We start from the raw sequence: 17,594 nt of genomic DNA, 5'->3' as shown, positions 1-17,594 counted from the left end.
AAAGAGGAACAATTGCTGACAAATATTTTGCATTTTTCTCATGATTTAACCTGTTCTAAGCAATCCCAACTGGCAAAAAAGCTTAATAGAAGAAGCTACGACTGCTACAAAATGGTGTGTTGGGAACAAGACAGGAAACAAAGTTCTTAGTCTAAGTTTATGGAGTTTATTTAGTGTAGCAGACAGTAGAATTCAGTCAGCATAATCTGAAGTTTTGTGACAGGACAGAGGAGACAGTTTTTAAGGTCTTGAGGAATAGAAAGGAGATAGAATAATCCATCACTCTGAGGCCAGGCATTCAAATATTCAATTATCACTGCAATTTTCACAGTTACTGGAATATTTAAAACATAGAGAACTTTGTATTTTTCTATTCAGAGAGTAACATTATGTGCTCAACTTATCACTAGGAAAAGATGGAGCCATGAGAGTTTTTTTAGGCACTTTTTTTTTTTTGGTTGCTTTTAGAGTTATTAGTCTTTTTATCTTCCCAGCTCTGGGCTTTTTTAAAGGTTTGGAAAGTATCTGGCATCATTCACACAACAATGGGGGCTGGTCTAAATTAGAGCAATCTTGCTATGTTCTCCTGTAGTCTGTAAAGTCTGTTTTTCAGACTTTGCAGTACATATTAGTCCTTGCCCTAATCCTCCTTCCCTGGTGCAATCTCCTAGACTTGCATGAAGGTGTAGAAAAGATCAAGCTGTCACTCCTTATTCTGATGTCTACATGTAGAAGCTGCACTGGCTTTGTATGTTTTGGGTTGTGTTAATGACCTCATTTTTTATGGCTCTTCTGTAAAACGAAAAGGTGTAAGTTTGCCCTTATTCGCCCTTGCTGTAAGTTCTGCCCTGACCACTAGAAATTCAGTTAACAAATAACCTCATGCAGGTGTAATCATAGCTGAGCATGACTGTCTACAGCACGTGTACAGAAGGGTTCATGCGATATGTCTATGGCAGCTTGTCCTCTGTCAGATACAGAGCTTCTGTCAGCTACAGGCCTCTGTGTGGCCTTAGGAAGATGGCACATCTTCCATCTCTTCCACTGCACCTTTGCTCAAGGCCATGCTGCTCTCACGTGTGCATGGAGGCTCACCTCCACATTGAGGTTCATCCACCTGATCCCTCTCTGGTTCCAGTTGGTCAAAGTGAGCCCAGTCCTGTTACTATAGGAAGTGGTAATGATCAGCTCAAGATGGTGACTTCTTCAGTCTATATCACTGCAACTGATAGAGGATGTTTGATCAAAGTTACTGTGGTCTGATTTGGCAATTTACTAGCCTACAACTAACATTTCTAAACTGAAAGCATTGAATTTGATACAAAAAGTAGTAAATCACAGCAAGTGGCCTATGTGGATGAATTGAGATAGGGAAAAGGCTGACTAGCCTCACTCATAAATTAGTTCAGCACAGGACTCCTGTGCATCAGGAACAATTTGCTTCCTGGCACATGACATATTTGGTGCCATAATGCTGACCTATTTTTCTCTTGGCTTAAGAGCTTCTCCTGCACGCAGTGCTTGCCACTGACCTAGAAACATGTCTTCAGTCTACCATCCGCATCATCCTTTTTTTCCCAATGCTAAATAACTTATATAATTGCAAATTATATAATCGTACAACACACATATCAGTCTGGTGCTTCTGGAATTAATAACTTTTGTAACCCAATGGCACTGCACAATAAAATCCAGATGGAAAATCCAGACACACAATCCTAAAGGGTTACTTTTAAAGAATAATTAATAACCCATCTTAATATTTCTTAAATAGCTTTAATTGCATTCTATAGCCAAGAAAACTTTTCAGTTACCTAATAAATGATCAGCTGAAATTAGATTTTAAAATATATATATGCATATACATATATCTATACATACACACACGCATTCATTTACTAAAATATACTCCCAAAAGAAATCTCTTCCCATTCTGTAATCAATCTCTTCCAAATCCAAATCGCACAAGATTCTTTCAGAGGTGGGTGTACTGTGTGAGACACAGAAATCCATTATCTTATCCTGCTGATGCCATTATTTCCAATAAAATGTAATTATTAGGGTATTGAGTTTCTTCTCTATTTCTCAAAGTCATACCACAAACTTTTAAATCAGTGAGCTGCCTTTTTCCAGTTCATTACAATTAACTTGGGTCATTTTGCCGTGCTGTACATTTAATCAAGTGGGTTTATATTAAAACCTTAAAATTGACTTGATATAATATAGATTAGGTGAGGGAGGAGTGCTTTTAGTAACACACTTAACAGTGAACATATTTCTTCCAGGCACCACAGCAAGGTACACAGGAAAGTGGGTTACCAGGCTGCTGAAGGCTGAACCCACCTTCAATTCTTTTGCCAGGAGACAAAAGTGTCCTCATGATGTGCCTGCTCATCGCCCCTCTGTGAGGCTCTTTAAGCCAGATGTATTGTGTCACAACAGATGTCAGCAGCATATGGAAGAAGGAAGGGAAAAAGGATGATCTAAAAACGGGAAGGGTGAAGGAACAGATTTGACACTAAAACATTGAAACATGTCTATTATAGGTCTCTTTCTAGATTTACTACTAATAAAAAAAACAGATTATACTAAAAAAAAGGTCTGGATTCTTTCAACAGCAATTAAACTTGGCATTCATTTGATTTACTAGGAGGAACTCAGCATTGCCTCACTTTCTGACGTAGGCTCATACTCAATTCGATCCTCTCTATGTTAGATTTGCCTTGTTGGATAACCACGTCGCTTCTGCAGTGCTCCAGAAGTCTGGCTCTCAGTCACACAGCCGTAATGAAAGCAGTGTGTTTTCTTTTTTCTTTCTTTTTTTTTTTTTTTTTATTTTTTCCTCAGTGAAATATCCTATTTCCCAAGCAATTAAATGTTGTTTATATTTCAAATGACATGCAAGGGTTGAGATTGTCAGGCTTGATGTTACCTGAGTCTTGCACAAGATGCATCCCCAGTTAGTTCATTCTACTGTAACTGCCATCTATTTATTTAAATTTCCAATCTGTTCTCTCTTCAGGGGATAATACAGTGCCTGGCAAAAAAGCAGCTTCTCTATTTTTAAAATTATATTTTTTTTAAATGAAAAACCACATGAATAACTTTCCTGCGCTCATAAAGAGACACTGTATTTAAAAGGGAAGTAAATACGGGTTTATTGTATATGGCTCGCAGATGTTTATGTCTCCTTTTCCCAAAATATTAAAAAAAAACCTCAGATATGAAAAGATGTCTTTGTTAGATAGTGGAACTATTTAAGTACCCGAGGCAAATAACACAGATGTAGTATTTTAAGAGAGCTTATTTGCAAGAAGCAATTTCTGGAGATGATATCATTAGGTACAGATATGCTTGAATTAAGAATATCATAATTTTCACAACTCTGCTTTGGAACACAAATGTCATAAGCACACAGATTAAAATGATTTGTTCCAAAACACCTGACAGAACACAGCTCCATTTAAAAATAAAAGGTCAACATGTTCAGTCTGTGTCTCTAGTCGTGTGTTGCTCTGGTTGCCACATTACTCAACCATTAATAATGCACTCCTGAAAACAGATGCCAGAATATGCAAATTTGATCCCAAATATCTACTGACACATCTCACTGTGAGATAATAAAGCATCTGATTCAATACTGAGGAATCAGAAATCTGAAAGACACACACTAAACAGAAAAGCTGCAATGAACCAGGAGAAAAAATGGTCACGTTTTCATAATATGACCTCAAATGCCTTTAAGGAGGAGGATTCAGATTTATAGCCACACTTTACTATAAAAGACCTTTGTTTCCCAGAATTCACATCTAACAAATTTTTGTGACATTTCAGCAGGGAAGCATAGACTTTTACAAAAAGTAGGTGGATCTCAGATGGGAGGGCAACAGTTTAATTACCAGATTTATGCTTAGCTGTTATTCTATCTAGTAGCAGTTGGATAATGTTTCATTGAAGCTAGTTACACTTTTGTGTCAAATTTTGTAGTATTGGGGTCAAAAAAAAGAAAGAAAAAAGCAAAATTTTCCTTTACTATTTTTAAACAAATTGTGCTGATGTTTTTTATTTTTCATCTTCCCATCAAAATCTATTTCATTGATTTGGAAGATCAAAAATCAATCAAATAAACAGAAAATAAAAATAACTTCTCATGAAAAATTAAACAGTGTTTATATTTTCTCAACTGGCTTGCAAACCTAAAATAACTGTTACAAACCACGAATTGTTTTGCACAGCCCTCGCGTGAGAAGGTACACACAGTTCTGCATGTCACCTATACAGCCCAGATGTTGAAACTCATTTCATTCTGATAAACCTGGCCCAGTTCTCTTCTCTCTTCCACTCCTAAACTTTCTACGTGCAGGACTCATGAAAAAGGCTTGTAAACTTCACAGAAGAGTATACAAAACAAATTTAAATTGAGTACTTTGTGACAAATGCTCTTTACGACAAGGTGAAAGTTTGCTTTATATGAAGCATTTATATGAATCCTTTTCTTTAGCTCTCCGTCTTTCCAGGTCTGTTCGGCACCACCAGATACAACACTTGTAACTGTAAGTTATCAACTCAGAACTACACAGTTTAATTCGTTAGTAGTTTGGATGTGTATTTTTAGAATTGCAAGCTTAGATCCATAAGGCTTAAGCATGAGGTCCTGGCAATGATACATAGAGTCAATGTCAATGATAGATAAAGCCACATAGTGAAATGGGACGTGAGGAAAATACAATTCATTATGATGAATTGTACTTTTCTCTAATTTAATTATTTTCCATTGTTATTCCCAAAGACATCTGCATAAATCAATGTTCAGTGCAAGTTCCTTCTAGATATGAAGGGCCTCAAGCCTGGTCCTTAATCAGCAAGAAGTATGGAGCAACTCATTGAGATGCTCAGGCTTTTGCAGGTATGCAAGGCCTCATATTCACTGGAGACACCTTCTCGGTCCTAAACATCAGGTAGTCCATGTAAAATGTAAAAAATCAAGCTTCAAAAAATTGGTATTGAGCAATCTTCACAGTCTCCTCAGTTTGCTGTCTCACAGGAACACCTGACAACATCAATAATGACAGAGGAGCCTGTAGTTGTGGGCAGCACTTCAGATTGCTGGAGTGGTCAATCACCTTTTTTTCCAAAGAAGAATGTGATGTTACATGAAATTTGACTAGAGTGCTTGCTGAGGGGTTAACAATTGACTGGGACCACTGAAAAACAAGCCTATAATATCTGAATATAGATTCATTATCCTCAAAACAAAGTGGTTCAGAATCTGAGACTCCAGTTCTCATCTGGGAAACAGGAGGCCTGTCTCTGCTGTGGAAAAGTACAGGGAATTTCAAACTAGAAATGAAGTACCGTTGCATTGATTTTATACAGCTAGCATGATTGAAAACAGCTTCTCTCTAAATAAACATCTGGCCATGATTCTTAAAAGTTTTCATAGTACAGGTCATTATTTCAAATACTGCTGAAGAAAGAGGAAAAAAAGTACAATAAGTACCTCTAAGTAGTGACTGTCCTAGACTACTTCCTGAAATCACATGTGGATATCTTACAAGAAGGCATAATGGTAACAGCAAACTGTTTACAGCTGTTTTCAAGTCTTATGGCAAGGCAGAGAGGACTTGATTTTCAGCAAAGGCATACAGAAGTACAAAGAGTAGTGCTCAGGCACTACTACAGCAGCAGTGCTCAGGCCCACATCCCAAGCTCTTTGAGTGACAAAATAGGTGTCCTTTACAGCCACACCTAGCAATAGGATCCAGAAGAACCTCAGTTGCTCTCTTCTCACATTGGAACAAGCTGCCCAGGGTACTGGTGGAGTCACCATCCCTGATGGTTCAAGAGAAGTATAGATGAGGCTCTGTGGGACATGGTCTAGTCGGCACAAGGGATGGGTGACAGCAGGCACAAGGGTTGGACTTGATGATCTTCCAGGTTTTTCCCAAACATAAAATTCTATGTTTCTTGATAAACAAAAGCAAAGGCCAGGGGATGAATGTCTAGGTCATGTGGAGCTCCACTACAGTCCCAGTGCCCACAGCATCTCTTCCAATGGCCTTATGGAGATGCAGCAATCAAATGTCCTGAACATATCACCTGCCCAGCTTGCTCATCCTACATAAAAGGTTTACCCTTTCAAAGAGAAAGCTTATTTCCAGCTGGAGTCAGGAATAGATTCTGCCCAATGGTACAGTTGCATGTGATTACATTTTGAAGTTTTATAACTTCCTCCAAGCCATTCAGTTTTAGCCACCATCAGAAACAGTGCAGCACATGAGACAGATTGGTGATCATATGGCAATCTGATCTTTATCTGATCTGCAGTGACACAGAAGACATAAGCCTTCCCACCTTTGCAAAACCCATGATCTGAACAGCTCCTCCCTTTACAAAAAGTTTTGCCATGACACTAGTTAAGTGACAGCCAAACAGCTAAAAATACTATTAAACACTGGAAGAGTTAGAGGAATCATACAATCATACAACAGATATGGAGAGTCTAGAAATGAATTTTCTCTAAGAGAATAAGTGTTGTTTGCTCTTCCTGCAAAACCATGATTGCCACTTACAAAGTTCTAATAAAACATGGTTTAATGAAGGAAAAGGTCAATACATTTTAGATAAATATTTAAAACCAGTATTTAAAAACATTTATATCCAGCTAGATATTGGTAAAACCTAGATTGATGGTGATAGTTGCTGTTGACTCTCATACTGGTCACTTGTTCTTCTCTTTGGGCAGAAGTCAGCACTCTCACTTAAAGTTTCTGGAAGATACTAGTTGAAGTCTGATCTGGATCTGGACGTAAGTCGTCTTTATGCTCAGTAGGAGAGGCAATTCACTTCTTTTGAAGACTTGCACATAGGACAGATCAAATTCTTACTTCATCCTTTTAACTAAAAGAAGCCTAAGCTGACCAGCTCAGACTTTGAAATATGACTTTCAGATCTCTTGTCTCTATTTTCCCCACAAATTCCATGATGTGGCTCATGCCAACTTAAAGAGAGCCTCATTATACAGCTGTTAAATTGTTGGCACTGATTTTCAGTTGCAGGCAAAATTTGGGGGGAACAGCACTACTGTCTGCTGCTAGATGAAGGTTTCTTCCATAAATATGGCATGGCTAAGGCAAAAGATCCAGCTTGTACTGATCCAGCAGCAACATGCCTCTGATAATGGGCAGTGGTGGACACATTCCTCAGTGTGTTGTTCAAGCTTCAAGCTAATTAGAAGCCCAGGAACATTTTTTGACCAAAAGGTCTCTGAGCACTCTTAAATCTTGAGATATCCTATTTAGCTCCTGACCACTGACAAAAAAATCACTATATTTTTATCTGAAGCAGGGCTTCAGATACCATATAAATACACAGATGTTTTGCACTACTGTTATAGGATGATTACTGCCTCTTCTGAACTTCTTAGTCATCTATCTTCAGAGTCTAAATTCACATCTGTTCAGGAAGTAGAAGATGACTTAAAAGGACACGGTAGGTTAACTGTGGTCTATCAATTACCTGGCAAAGAATTTATAATGAATTTTTGTTTCCAACCAGCATAAAAAACCCTTCTATAATCTCTCACTCATTTTCCTCCACAGCAGTTACTGCTATATCAGGTGACTTTAGTGCACAAAGTCGGTATATAAAAATATACCGATAATACTGAGGCAAGAGTTTCCAGCCAAGTCTGGCACACTAAAACAATAATTTCTTTAATTTTCTGCTGCAGTTTGCAGAAGGTGGAAAAAGATACAGTCACCTCTATTATAGACTCAATAAATATCTGAAGACTGCAACAGGAGAATGGCTGCTTAGCCTAGTTCATCTCTGCTTAGAGTCAGATTTTCCTTGCTGTCAGGAGTTTCCAAGGTTATTTTGACAACAAAAGTTGCTTGGATTCAGACCAAGTTGTCTACATCTGTGATTGCAAAGCAGTATCTTGGGAAGACAGATGTTTAGCTTTTTTGGCTTGATTTTCAGCTAGTGTTGTTCAGGAAGTTCTGGAGGCACTGCAGAAGCTAAAACCAGTAGAGCTGGGCACCTGCACTTCTTGTCTCATGAGTTAGCAGAAATGCTCAGGATTCTTTTGAAGCGGATACCATGGGGAGGTCATAACTTTCCTCAAGGAAAAAAACTGCAAGGCACCTGTTCAACAACAAATATTTCAAGGTAAATCTTGCCAAGAGAAGATCTGTTTGAATCTTTCTTTTCTTTAGGATGAACTACTCATTGTTTTTTGGCAAAACAAATCCGGTGATATTCAGACACCAGAGATTGTGGGTCAACCCAACTTTTTTTTTTTTTTCTTAAATATGTTTTTGTCTGTATGTATTTGTATAATATATGTGTGCATGTGAGTATGTATATGTACATATATCTTCTGTTAGTTTCCCTCAAGCCTATATCTTTAGTGTTGCTTTATCTCTTTTTAGGATGCCATATTGGACTCATTTAGTGAGTCTATGCTGCCCAAAGGAAACCATGATGTTCTGTCCTACTCCCTCATTTACCACTGGGAAGGATACTTAAGAGACTGTAAGACTCCCCGATATATGATTGAACTCCGCCTCTACTGTCTATACTACGTTATATAGGAAAAAAGATCAGAAACAGGGAGAACGGAGAGAACTTTGTGTTCTCTCTGCCCAAGAACCTATACAGATGCAGGGCATATGCTATTAATTTTGCTACAAGGCAATGACTAATTAGAAGTGGTTTTAAAACTACAATATTTATTTTTGTTGGATTTTAATTGAGTCACTTATATTTAATTCTGCATGCCTCCGAAAATTTATCTTTATTTTCAGAGAAAGAGTAATGTGCATGGGGTTGGTCTAGATAGCAATCAAAATATTGCTGTATTAAATTTGTACATATATGCCAAGCTCTGCTCAAATGTCCCTCAAGAGAGCCAAAGCTTTAAAACCTTTAATAAGTTTTAATTAAGTATGAGAACTACCCAGACTGCAGAGAAAGCTTTTCTAAATATAGACATCTTGAACATCATGCAAAGACCGAACAGTCAGTTGCCCCAAGCAATGGCTAGCCATATGGAAGAAATTGTGCAGATTACTTGCATATTCTGGCTTAGTCCAGGAAACCTCTAGGCCTTACTACATAAAGACAAACTTCCAGATAAAATATTAAGTCCTAAAATATTCAATTGAAAACAGATTCTGGGAGCAGATGGATCTAAAACCCTGTATTCTTACTGAATAGAGGAGCTGGACTGAAAGCTAGGGAAGAATGAATACTGTGCTTTTACTTCATGAGGCCTCTTCCGTTTCCTGATTTGGGTTATTTTAACAATTTCCTGATCACTCGGTGAATTATTTAACAGAAAAGTGTATTTGCCCAGAATATCATTTAGTCAAACTAACAACTGCCCAATATAACACTGACAACTACAAATGGCCAAAGCAGTGCTCAAAGAGACAGCAGGGTGCATCTCTGCACCACGTTCCAAGGATGCACTGCTTGGCATTGCCCTTCTCTGGTTTTCCAAGCTCGTTTCACAGTTAAAATAGGAGGCTACAGTGTTGACAGCTAGACGGCCTAAATCTAATCTGGATACTTCTGAAATGGTGGCAAGAATCAGTTTCTTGTGACCTGGCACACATTGGAAGTAATGTGCTTGGCCATCACATGGGAAAAGAATGCCAAGCACTGTCACTAAACACTAAATGAAAGCAAATACAACTCTAGGGGGTAAGAGAAACTGTTCTCTTGACTATTTTTATTTCTTTATACACACACACATATATACTACTTATATTACTTTTTACTTCATATATTAACTATTAACCATTAAAAGCAGAAATCTTCAAGTCTTGAAAAATATTAATGGATCATATGTATTTGGAACACTTGGATCATCCTTCTCTTCCCCCAAGCAAGCAAACACATAATTTTAAGTAATTTTAACTCTAAAAAGGCTCATGCCTAAAAAGGGCATGAAAGAATAAGTAGTATATAACAGAGATGAATATTATCATTGCAACTGAGGAGCACTTGAAAATAAAACTCACAAAAGCAATTTGAATATCAGAAATTAGGACAGCAACATGTAGGGACTATGAGAAAATATTATCCAGTGAAAGACAGAAAGATTTTAAGAACTGGGCCTTAAATACAAAATATTTCTATAACAGGTTGTCTCATTATGAGATCATTTCTGAAGTAGATGGTGACAGCAACTGAGCAGGAAATGAAAAACATACAGTTTTCTAAAGGTCTTGTTTTAGTTGTTAAAGCACAGCAAGATGGACAGACGCACATTTCTAGCAGGTAGGTGAATATCATTATGATTGAAATAGAACTGGCAGAGCAATGGGAAAAGGCTAACAGGGTAAGTAATGAAATACATCAGAGAGAAATCAGTTCCCCTGGTTGGACTTCTGGGTGGCTCCTGCTCTTGAGGAATAATACATTGGAAAGTATCAAATGCTGCTTACCTTTCAATTTTTCAGCCAGCAAAGCAGCTTCGTGTTCAGAATAATGCATTATTGCTGGGGGAGAAGGAGGGCGCAGCCTGTCTTCTTCCATTTTGCGTCTGTGGCGTTCTTCCCTGGCCAGCATTCTTTGTTTGCATTCCCATTCATAAAAGTCATCTCTTGCCTGAGCAAAATCAACATGAAGGCGACCTGAATCCTTTTTGTCTGTGCTAGATCCTAATCTCATGCGGTAACCTGAAACCAACAAGCAGAGCTAACTGTTGCAGGACTTCTTTGCTATTTTTCCCTATTTTTTTTTTCTTAAATGCAGTTAAGTAGAAAATACATTCACATATTCCCACCTATCTATGTAGAATGTATCAATCATTTCACTTTCACAGGAAGATAAACATTCATCAGTTCTTTTTTTTCCTTATGATTTTCTAAATTATGTATCAATAGAGTACATAGTTGAAAGAAGTAGTCCCAGAAGTACAGAAGCTTCATTAAAGTTAAAAAGTTTCCTGAAATATGTCATTATTTCACCTGATACTCCCAACCTTTATAAATACAAAGGCTATTTAAACAGACAAATAAACAACACCACCCACCTACTAAAAACTGATTTGCTTTGGATGTGAAGTCCCTCTTCCCCGATCCTGTTTAGATCAGGTATGGTTTAGTTCTATTAACCAACCTTTCAAGGAAATTAAAATGAGAAAAAAAATGAAATTTATGAAAATCCAGACCACAGATGAAGGATAATATTGAACTAGATAAGCTAGTAGGCCACAGAGAAAGCAGTGCCATACCTGTGTTAATGTCAGAGCTCAAATTTTGAGGATTTCGAGTTGCAAACCAATCACAAAAATCTCCAGCAAATATCAATCATCTACAAATTAATTTGGTATTCAACCAGTCAAAAAAAAAAAAAAAAAAAAACAACTTTAACACTTTAGCATTCTTTAAAGTAATTTTAAGAGTGTGGAACAGTTTATTATATGACTTCCTTCTGATCAGAGTGTGAAATCTATTATGTCTCACCTTCAGCAGTGTTCTACATATTCATAATTTGGTCAATGCATCCTCTGCTAAAGCAAGCAGCTGCAATGACATGGTTTAATTCAGGGGCCGTACAATAGCATAAAAGGGCTCTGCTCTGAACTAAAACTCTTGACTGCTATCAGAAGGCAGATCAAATCATGCCAAAGCAATAAAAGCCTTTTGCAACTACACTGTGGAAGAACATACTTTGGGCACCAATCCTTTTTCATGTTTTATTTTCAAGGCTGAGAGATACTCGCAGAGAAATTTCTCTAGCTTTTAACTTACTGATTCATGGGAAATGTGAGAAGATTCTAAGGAGAGAGCCATAAACAGAGCCTATGACTGTAGGTAAAATCAATCAGTCTGTGCAGGGCTAGCCCAAATTTTTCTCTGCCAACCCACTGCAGCTTCAGAAGCAAAATAGCCCAAAAGAGATGTTTCAAATCACAGGATGTTGGGGACTCGGCAGTCCCTGCTGAGCTAGCATATAGTAGGCTTCTCAGAAATACACATGACTACAACTATTGTATAATAACTCCAGGGACAGGAAACTTTTGCTTGAAATGACAGGAAAAATGTTATTTGCTGTTTCAAATAGTCACTCAAAAGAAGCTACTTTCAGTCTTGAGTTTAAAGAATTGTCTCTGGTTAGAGAATTTCAACGCCTCAATTTTAAGCTCCATTTCTAACTTTCTCTGGAGACAGCCAAGTTAAGGTTTGTGTAGGATGTGACAGCAGGTTTGGGACACCTTTGCAAAAATGCACACCTAGGTTTCTTTTGCTTTAGTGCTGTAAGAGCATCTCACAGTATGAAGGCAAGGGACTAACTGTACTATAGCACATGTGATAATGGCTTCATTGATCATTAAATATCCATATGTAATGAGCCTTAACAAAAAAATTCTGAGTGCCTTTTGCTTTGACATTTTCCTTTCAAGCATCTTGTGGAGTTTAATTAAATAGCCTGTCAATGAAGAAGAGGGATGTCTTTCAATTTCCAGTAAGCACCCTAAACCCAGATGGCGAACTCAGTATAACGTGAGAAATAAAAATGCCCCTCAAGGACAGAAAACAACGAAGACTTCCATGGAACTGACCAAATCTGTGAAGACTTAAGGTTTGTGAGCCTGGAACATAGTAGGCCTGAGTGTAACAAGATAGCAAACAAATGATTTGTTTGCTGGTTTAAGCTTTGCTCTTTTTACTCTTCTTTCTCTTGCCCTGGACAGTAGAAACTACTCTCCAACACTCCCTGAGAATGCTGTTTATTGTCATATATGTGGCTCCAGTTACAAAGTCTTTGAAGGAAGAATTACAGATACATATATTTAGTGAGATATGTTAGAAGAAGAGTGGGGATGACCTTTCAGATTTGGCCCCTGAACTAGTAATGAGTAGATAATCATGTGTTTTTATCCCCAGAGGTGTAGGTATGAAGAGGTGAGCCAAAAGGGGTTATTGATGCAGCTACCCTGATAACTATGACAAATGTTACCCCCCAGTTTGGGTCTCTAGTTGCATTCCTCAAATAGTGACTGTTCTGAGCCAAAAGAGTGTTATCAGCAATGTGAAAAGGACATTGCCAAGTATCATGGACCTAAAATTAGACCTCCCACTTAGGCAGTGCTTTTGAGGAAGTTATACTCTCTCCTGTAAGACGCAGAGCACAACAGAAAGCAAGGCTCTTGCAGGCTTCAAAACCAAACTTAATTTGAAAAAGGAATGACTGCAAAGGACAGCGCACCTATAGTTCATGAACTGTATGTATATGAATATACTGAGTTTTACTAAAGTAGCCCTTTTTTTTAAGTAGATGAGGATGGTTAGGGGAGAAAAAAAGTCTAATTTTCATTCCAAAATCCAATAACTATGTAGCCTTGGAGAAAAGGTACTTTCTGGGAGCTGGTTTTAAGTCCCCGTAAATAATTTTTTTTTTTTTTTTGAAATTCCCCATGAATCACATATTGAAAAAAAATCTCACTAATGGTTTAACTGTTTAGTCTATAGGTGACTAGGCAGCCAGTTGGCACAGAAACAGAATAATCTGGTTTGGAAGGGACCTTTGAATGTCATTTGGTCTGATGCTCCTCTCAGAGTCAAGTCAGTGTCAATGGTAGAGCAATTTGCTCAGGGTTTTGCTACTTCCCCTTAAAGAAAAAGCAGATGCCTCACTTGCATAGCTTCTTACACCCTTCAAAATCAAGCTTAGGGGAAACCACAGTACAAATATCCTTTCCAGTGCAAAGCAGACTCTCTGATAGTTTGATATCCATCAAGATTTTGTATGGGAATAGAAGGAAAACATTAGATTCTTTTGTGGATGGGATCCCCAGAAACCCATACGTAATAGTATGCCTGAACTACAGGTCAGCTGAAGTCTTTCTGTTTTCCAGTGCCATGTAACCTCATTGATGTTCAAGGATATTTTATATGAGAGAACAGCCTGTCATTTCAGACCCCTTCATGCATGGGCAATGAATTGCCCTTACAGAACCTTTCTCCCAGCCCTTTGCTCAGGACTGAAGCTAGCACTAACTGTGTGTCTGGCCTGTCATTTCTAATTTCAGTTTCACACACACATGGAAGAGGAAACGATTCTGGGAACTTGTCAACATCCTCACCTTAAAGGAACACAAAAGGAAGAATTAATGAGAAGTAAATAAAAACTAAGCAGAGTATTTCTGAATCTCAGATCTAGTAAATACTCCATGGCTCAGTTTGCCTTTGAGTGTTGCTATACGGGGGAACAGGAGTCAATAGATATTCCCTATTTGGGAATCCCTACTTGGAAATGCTGAGGTATACACGTGCCCTTGCGTGCTTAAAATTGAAGTCAATACGCAGTACTGAATGGAAACCCATATGAGAAAGCAACACTGCATGAAAAATTCAGGCTTTTGAGGTCTAAATTGGTCTGCCTTTTTGTCCCATTGTCCAAAGCTAGGGCCATCAATATTTGCCAGAGTTACTGAATTGTCAGCTACAAGAGTAAAGCATGTACAGTTTGGAAAAGGAGCTTTTTCATGGGAAGTGTATACACTTCAGACGAGTAGATTTTAGAAAGTATTTTCCTCTGGATATCAAAATGCAACTTTCAGAGCTAAATAAAAACGTCCTTTCCTCAGGTTAGCTCTCCTACCCGTTTCCCAAACTCCTTTTCATATGTGCTTACTTGAGGAAGGGAGAAAAGAGTGATGAGGCTACTTAACGGATTTTGCAATCACATACACTAATCTCACTCTAAGCATGGGATAACTGCTGAAGATAGATGAGATTAGATGTGGTGGACAGATAAAACCGATTAGATAGACAAAATCGCCATTATGCTACAGATATCAAAGGCATGATTCTCCCCTAATATAGCATGCATACTGTATTTACCACACATTCTGTTTGCATGTCTCCTTCGTCTATTGCAGGGAAAAGAAAATGCTTTAACAATGTGCTTTTCTCCCATCATTTCAGAACACATGATGTTTGAGAGCAAAATAAAGACTGGTTAGAAAAACCCACTAATTCAGTACAAATGAAACATGCCACTATCTAGTGCCTGAACTCCCCTCTCTGCAGAGCTGAGAGTCAACATCTCTGGTTTCAGCTGGAAAGTAGCACAGAAATCAGCAGTAAAATTTTGTTGCAACATTCACAGCTTTTCTCCTACCTCCCTCTCAGCTTCTCTTGTTGTTTTCTTGGTCTGGTTCGAGACACTAGGCAAAAAGTTTTAGGAGAAGAAATAAAAGGAGCAGAAGAAAAATAGCAAGGGTAGCTGAGAAGAGAGGGTGGCATGGAAAATAAAAGGAAGTAGAGGTAGCACAGCAAAGAAAAGAAAGGAGGAAGGATGCCATAAAAATGTAGAGAAAAGGTTCAAGAACTTGAAAGTAAATTGACAGAAAGTTCAGGGAAGATGATCTTTGCTCTTCCACAAGTGCTGTTACTTGTGCAGATGGATGCTACTTAGGAAAGCAGTTGGAAACTAGGAAATGTGCCGCTGCTGCTTCTTATAAGTATTATGTCTGTAATCTGCAGCAATAAGATACAATGTTATGAAAGCAACAAAAGAAGGAAGAAGAAATGAGGTTAAAAAAAGGAAAAAATGGATAGCGTGAATTTCTTGAAGACATCTTAAAATATGACATTTTAAAAAAAATGCAACCTCCAAAGCTCAGTATTTTCTGTAGCTCTTTAGCAGTTTTAAAGTGGCCATTCTAGTTAAAAACAGTAGTGAAACCAAAACAGAAAAAAAGAGAGATTTTCTTGACTATGATTTTCTCTTTACATCAAGATGAAAAGTCAGATGTTCTTTTTTTTGTTTTATTTTTTATTGCTTTTGAGATAATTTGATGATGGTGTGAGAGACCATTTATTTCTAACTGTGACAGCTTCCCATAGACACCTATGAGATGTTGAGTTTATGTCCATACCATTAAAAAAAAAAAAAAAACAGGTATCCCTAATGGTTATCTCGCTCTGGCTCCATTTCAGGTTGTCCCAATGAATCTTTCAAGGTAACCCTGAGTAGGGTAGTTACAAGTGAGCCTGTGCCTGATCTTGACCAAGGAGCAGTTTTCGGTCCTTGTTGTTTATTTAAGAATATAGGTCTTGTATTTGGGAACAAGGTGCTATTGTAGGGTGGAACAAAGCTTATGGGCTTCTCCAGGACCTTGAAGGAGAGTTGAACCTGCCCATGGACTAAAGAGAGGGAATAAGATCCAGCTCAGAAAGGTGAAGGTGAGCATAGGTAGGATGCAAATACTCCTAAGGAGACTGTAATCTTAAGAGCTCACTGTCACTGAAGCTTGATCCGAGAGAAAGCAGGATTTTCTTTTTTTTTTTTTTTTCCTTTCTTCTTCTTCTATTTTTTTTCTTTTACTGGGAGTTATGGTTTTTAGTCTGTTCCTTTGTATATTGGAAAATAAAAGATTTTGAAATTTTATGCCTGAATTGTTGTAGCACTCATTGTCCTGGTGGCAAAAAGCATAGCCTCCAGATGAGTCTCGGAATCCAAACCATGTGATAGCTAAATACATGCAAGCATAAAGATAGAAAATATTCAAGCTGCACTGCAAATCTATAAAAATATGCCAATGAAATTGCCAGCCTGTTACAGAAATTAGCACTGGAAGACAGCAGCATTTCTGGCCTAATGCCCTCCTCTTTCTGCTACCTGTGAGGAAAACTATATAAACCTCTGTAAATCGAAAATAAGATTGTTCTGTAGTGAATTTCAGGTTCTGCTGAATTGTTATGGGTTGGCAGGAAATTGCTCCCGGGTAAGCAACACACAAAACCGCACGCATGCCTTGGCAGACACAGAAATACAGAACTGCCCCTTGCCACTCCAAGCTGGAGCCACGGAGCTCAAGAAAGACTTGCTGAGATAAAAGCTAAGAAAATAAGTAAGCATTAGCATCACAAAATAACAAATGAGAAGCAAGGAAAATCCATTAAAAAATGTGAAGTACCAGAAAGGTAAATGGCTTTATCAACCATGAATTCCTCTGCAAAACGAATGTGACAAAAATTCTTCTTGCTTTTCCGAATTGCTGTTATATCTCCACATTGCTCAAAGACTTCCTGAATAATTTCCTCTGTTGCATTTTCTGGTAATCCTCCCACAAACACAGTTTTACACCCAGGAGGTCTCTCTCTTGTTGAAGGTGGTGGAAGATCTAAGTAAAAAGAGAAATCACATTGGAATACAAAATTTGTCTTCTGATCCATTGGCTCTATTCATTCCCATAATCAGTTCTGGGCAACAACACTTATTTTACACAGCATGGAGGTGTGAGAAAGAGAGAAACAAAATAATTGTAGAGATCACCAAATACCTATTTGTAAGTGGATTTTTTTTTTTTTTTTTTTTTTTTTTTTTTTAAGATTTGTAGAGATTACCAAAACTGGCTAACTGAATCTTAGCTTCTTCAAGTTTCATTTGTGTTTTATAGTCTAATCTCTGCTCCTGTGGGTCATTTTCTAGGACTGACCAGAAGGCCTAAAAGGCCTAAGAAGGTTTTCCTTTCTTTTCTTTTCTTTTCTTTTCTTTTCTTTTCTTTTCTTTTCTTTTCTTTTCTTTTCTTTTCTTTTCTTTTCTTTTCTTTTCTTTTCTTTTCT

General features: G+C 37.8%; 1 protein-coding gene across 1 annotated transcript in view; it reads right to left on the bottom strand.

Annotated features, from left to right (window-relative positions):
- The window catches only part of LOC112948206 (ecto-NOX disulfide-thiol exchanger 1), a gene marked incomplete at its 3' end in the record, with an annotated part of 257,294 nt that overhangs the window by 42,323 nt on the left and 197,377 nt on the right, over window positions 1–17,594 (bottom strand). The window contains exons 7-8 of the mRNA XM_026040430.1: window positions 16,946–17,152; window positions 10,458–10,691 (exon numbers count right to left, since the gene is read on the bottom strand). Coding sequence (XP_025896215.1) covers window positions 10,458–10,691; window positions 16,946–17,152 — 441 coding nt within the window. The remainder of the gene's footprint in view (window positions 1–10,457; window positions 10,692–16,945; window positions 17,153–17,594) is intronic.

Source organism: Nothoprocta perdicaria, unplaced genomic scaffold (genome assembly GCF_003342845.1).
Source record: "Nothoprocta perdicaria isolate Ctin4 unplaced genomic scaffold, notPer1 scaffold_257, whole genome shotgun sequence".
NCBI lineage: Eukaryota > Metazoa > Chordata > Aves > Tinamiformes > Tinamidae > Nothoprocta > Nothoprocta perdicaria.
Note: the sequence above shows the minus strand (reverse complement) of the source record. Positions and strands in the feature narration are given on the sequence as shown.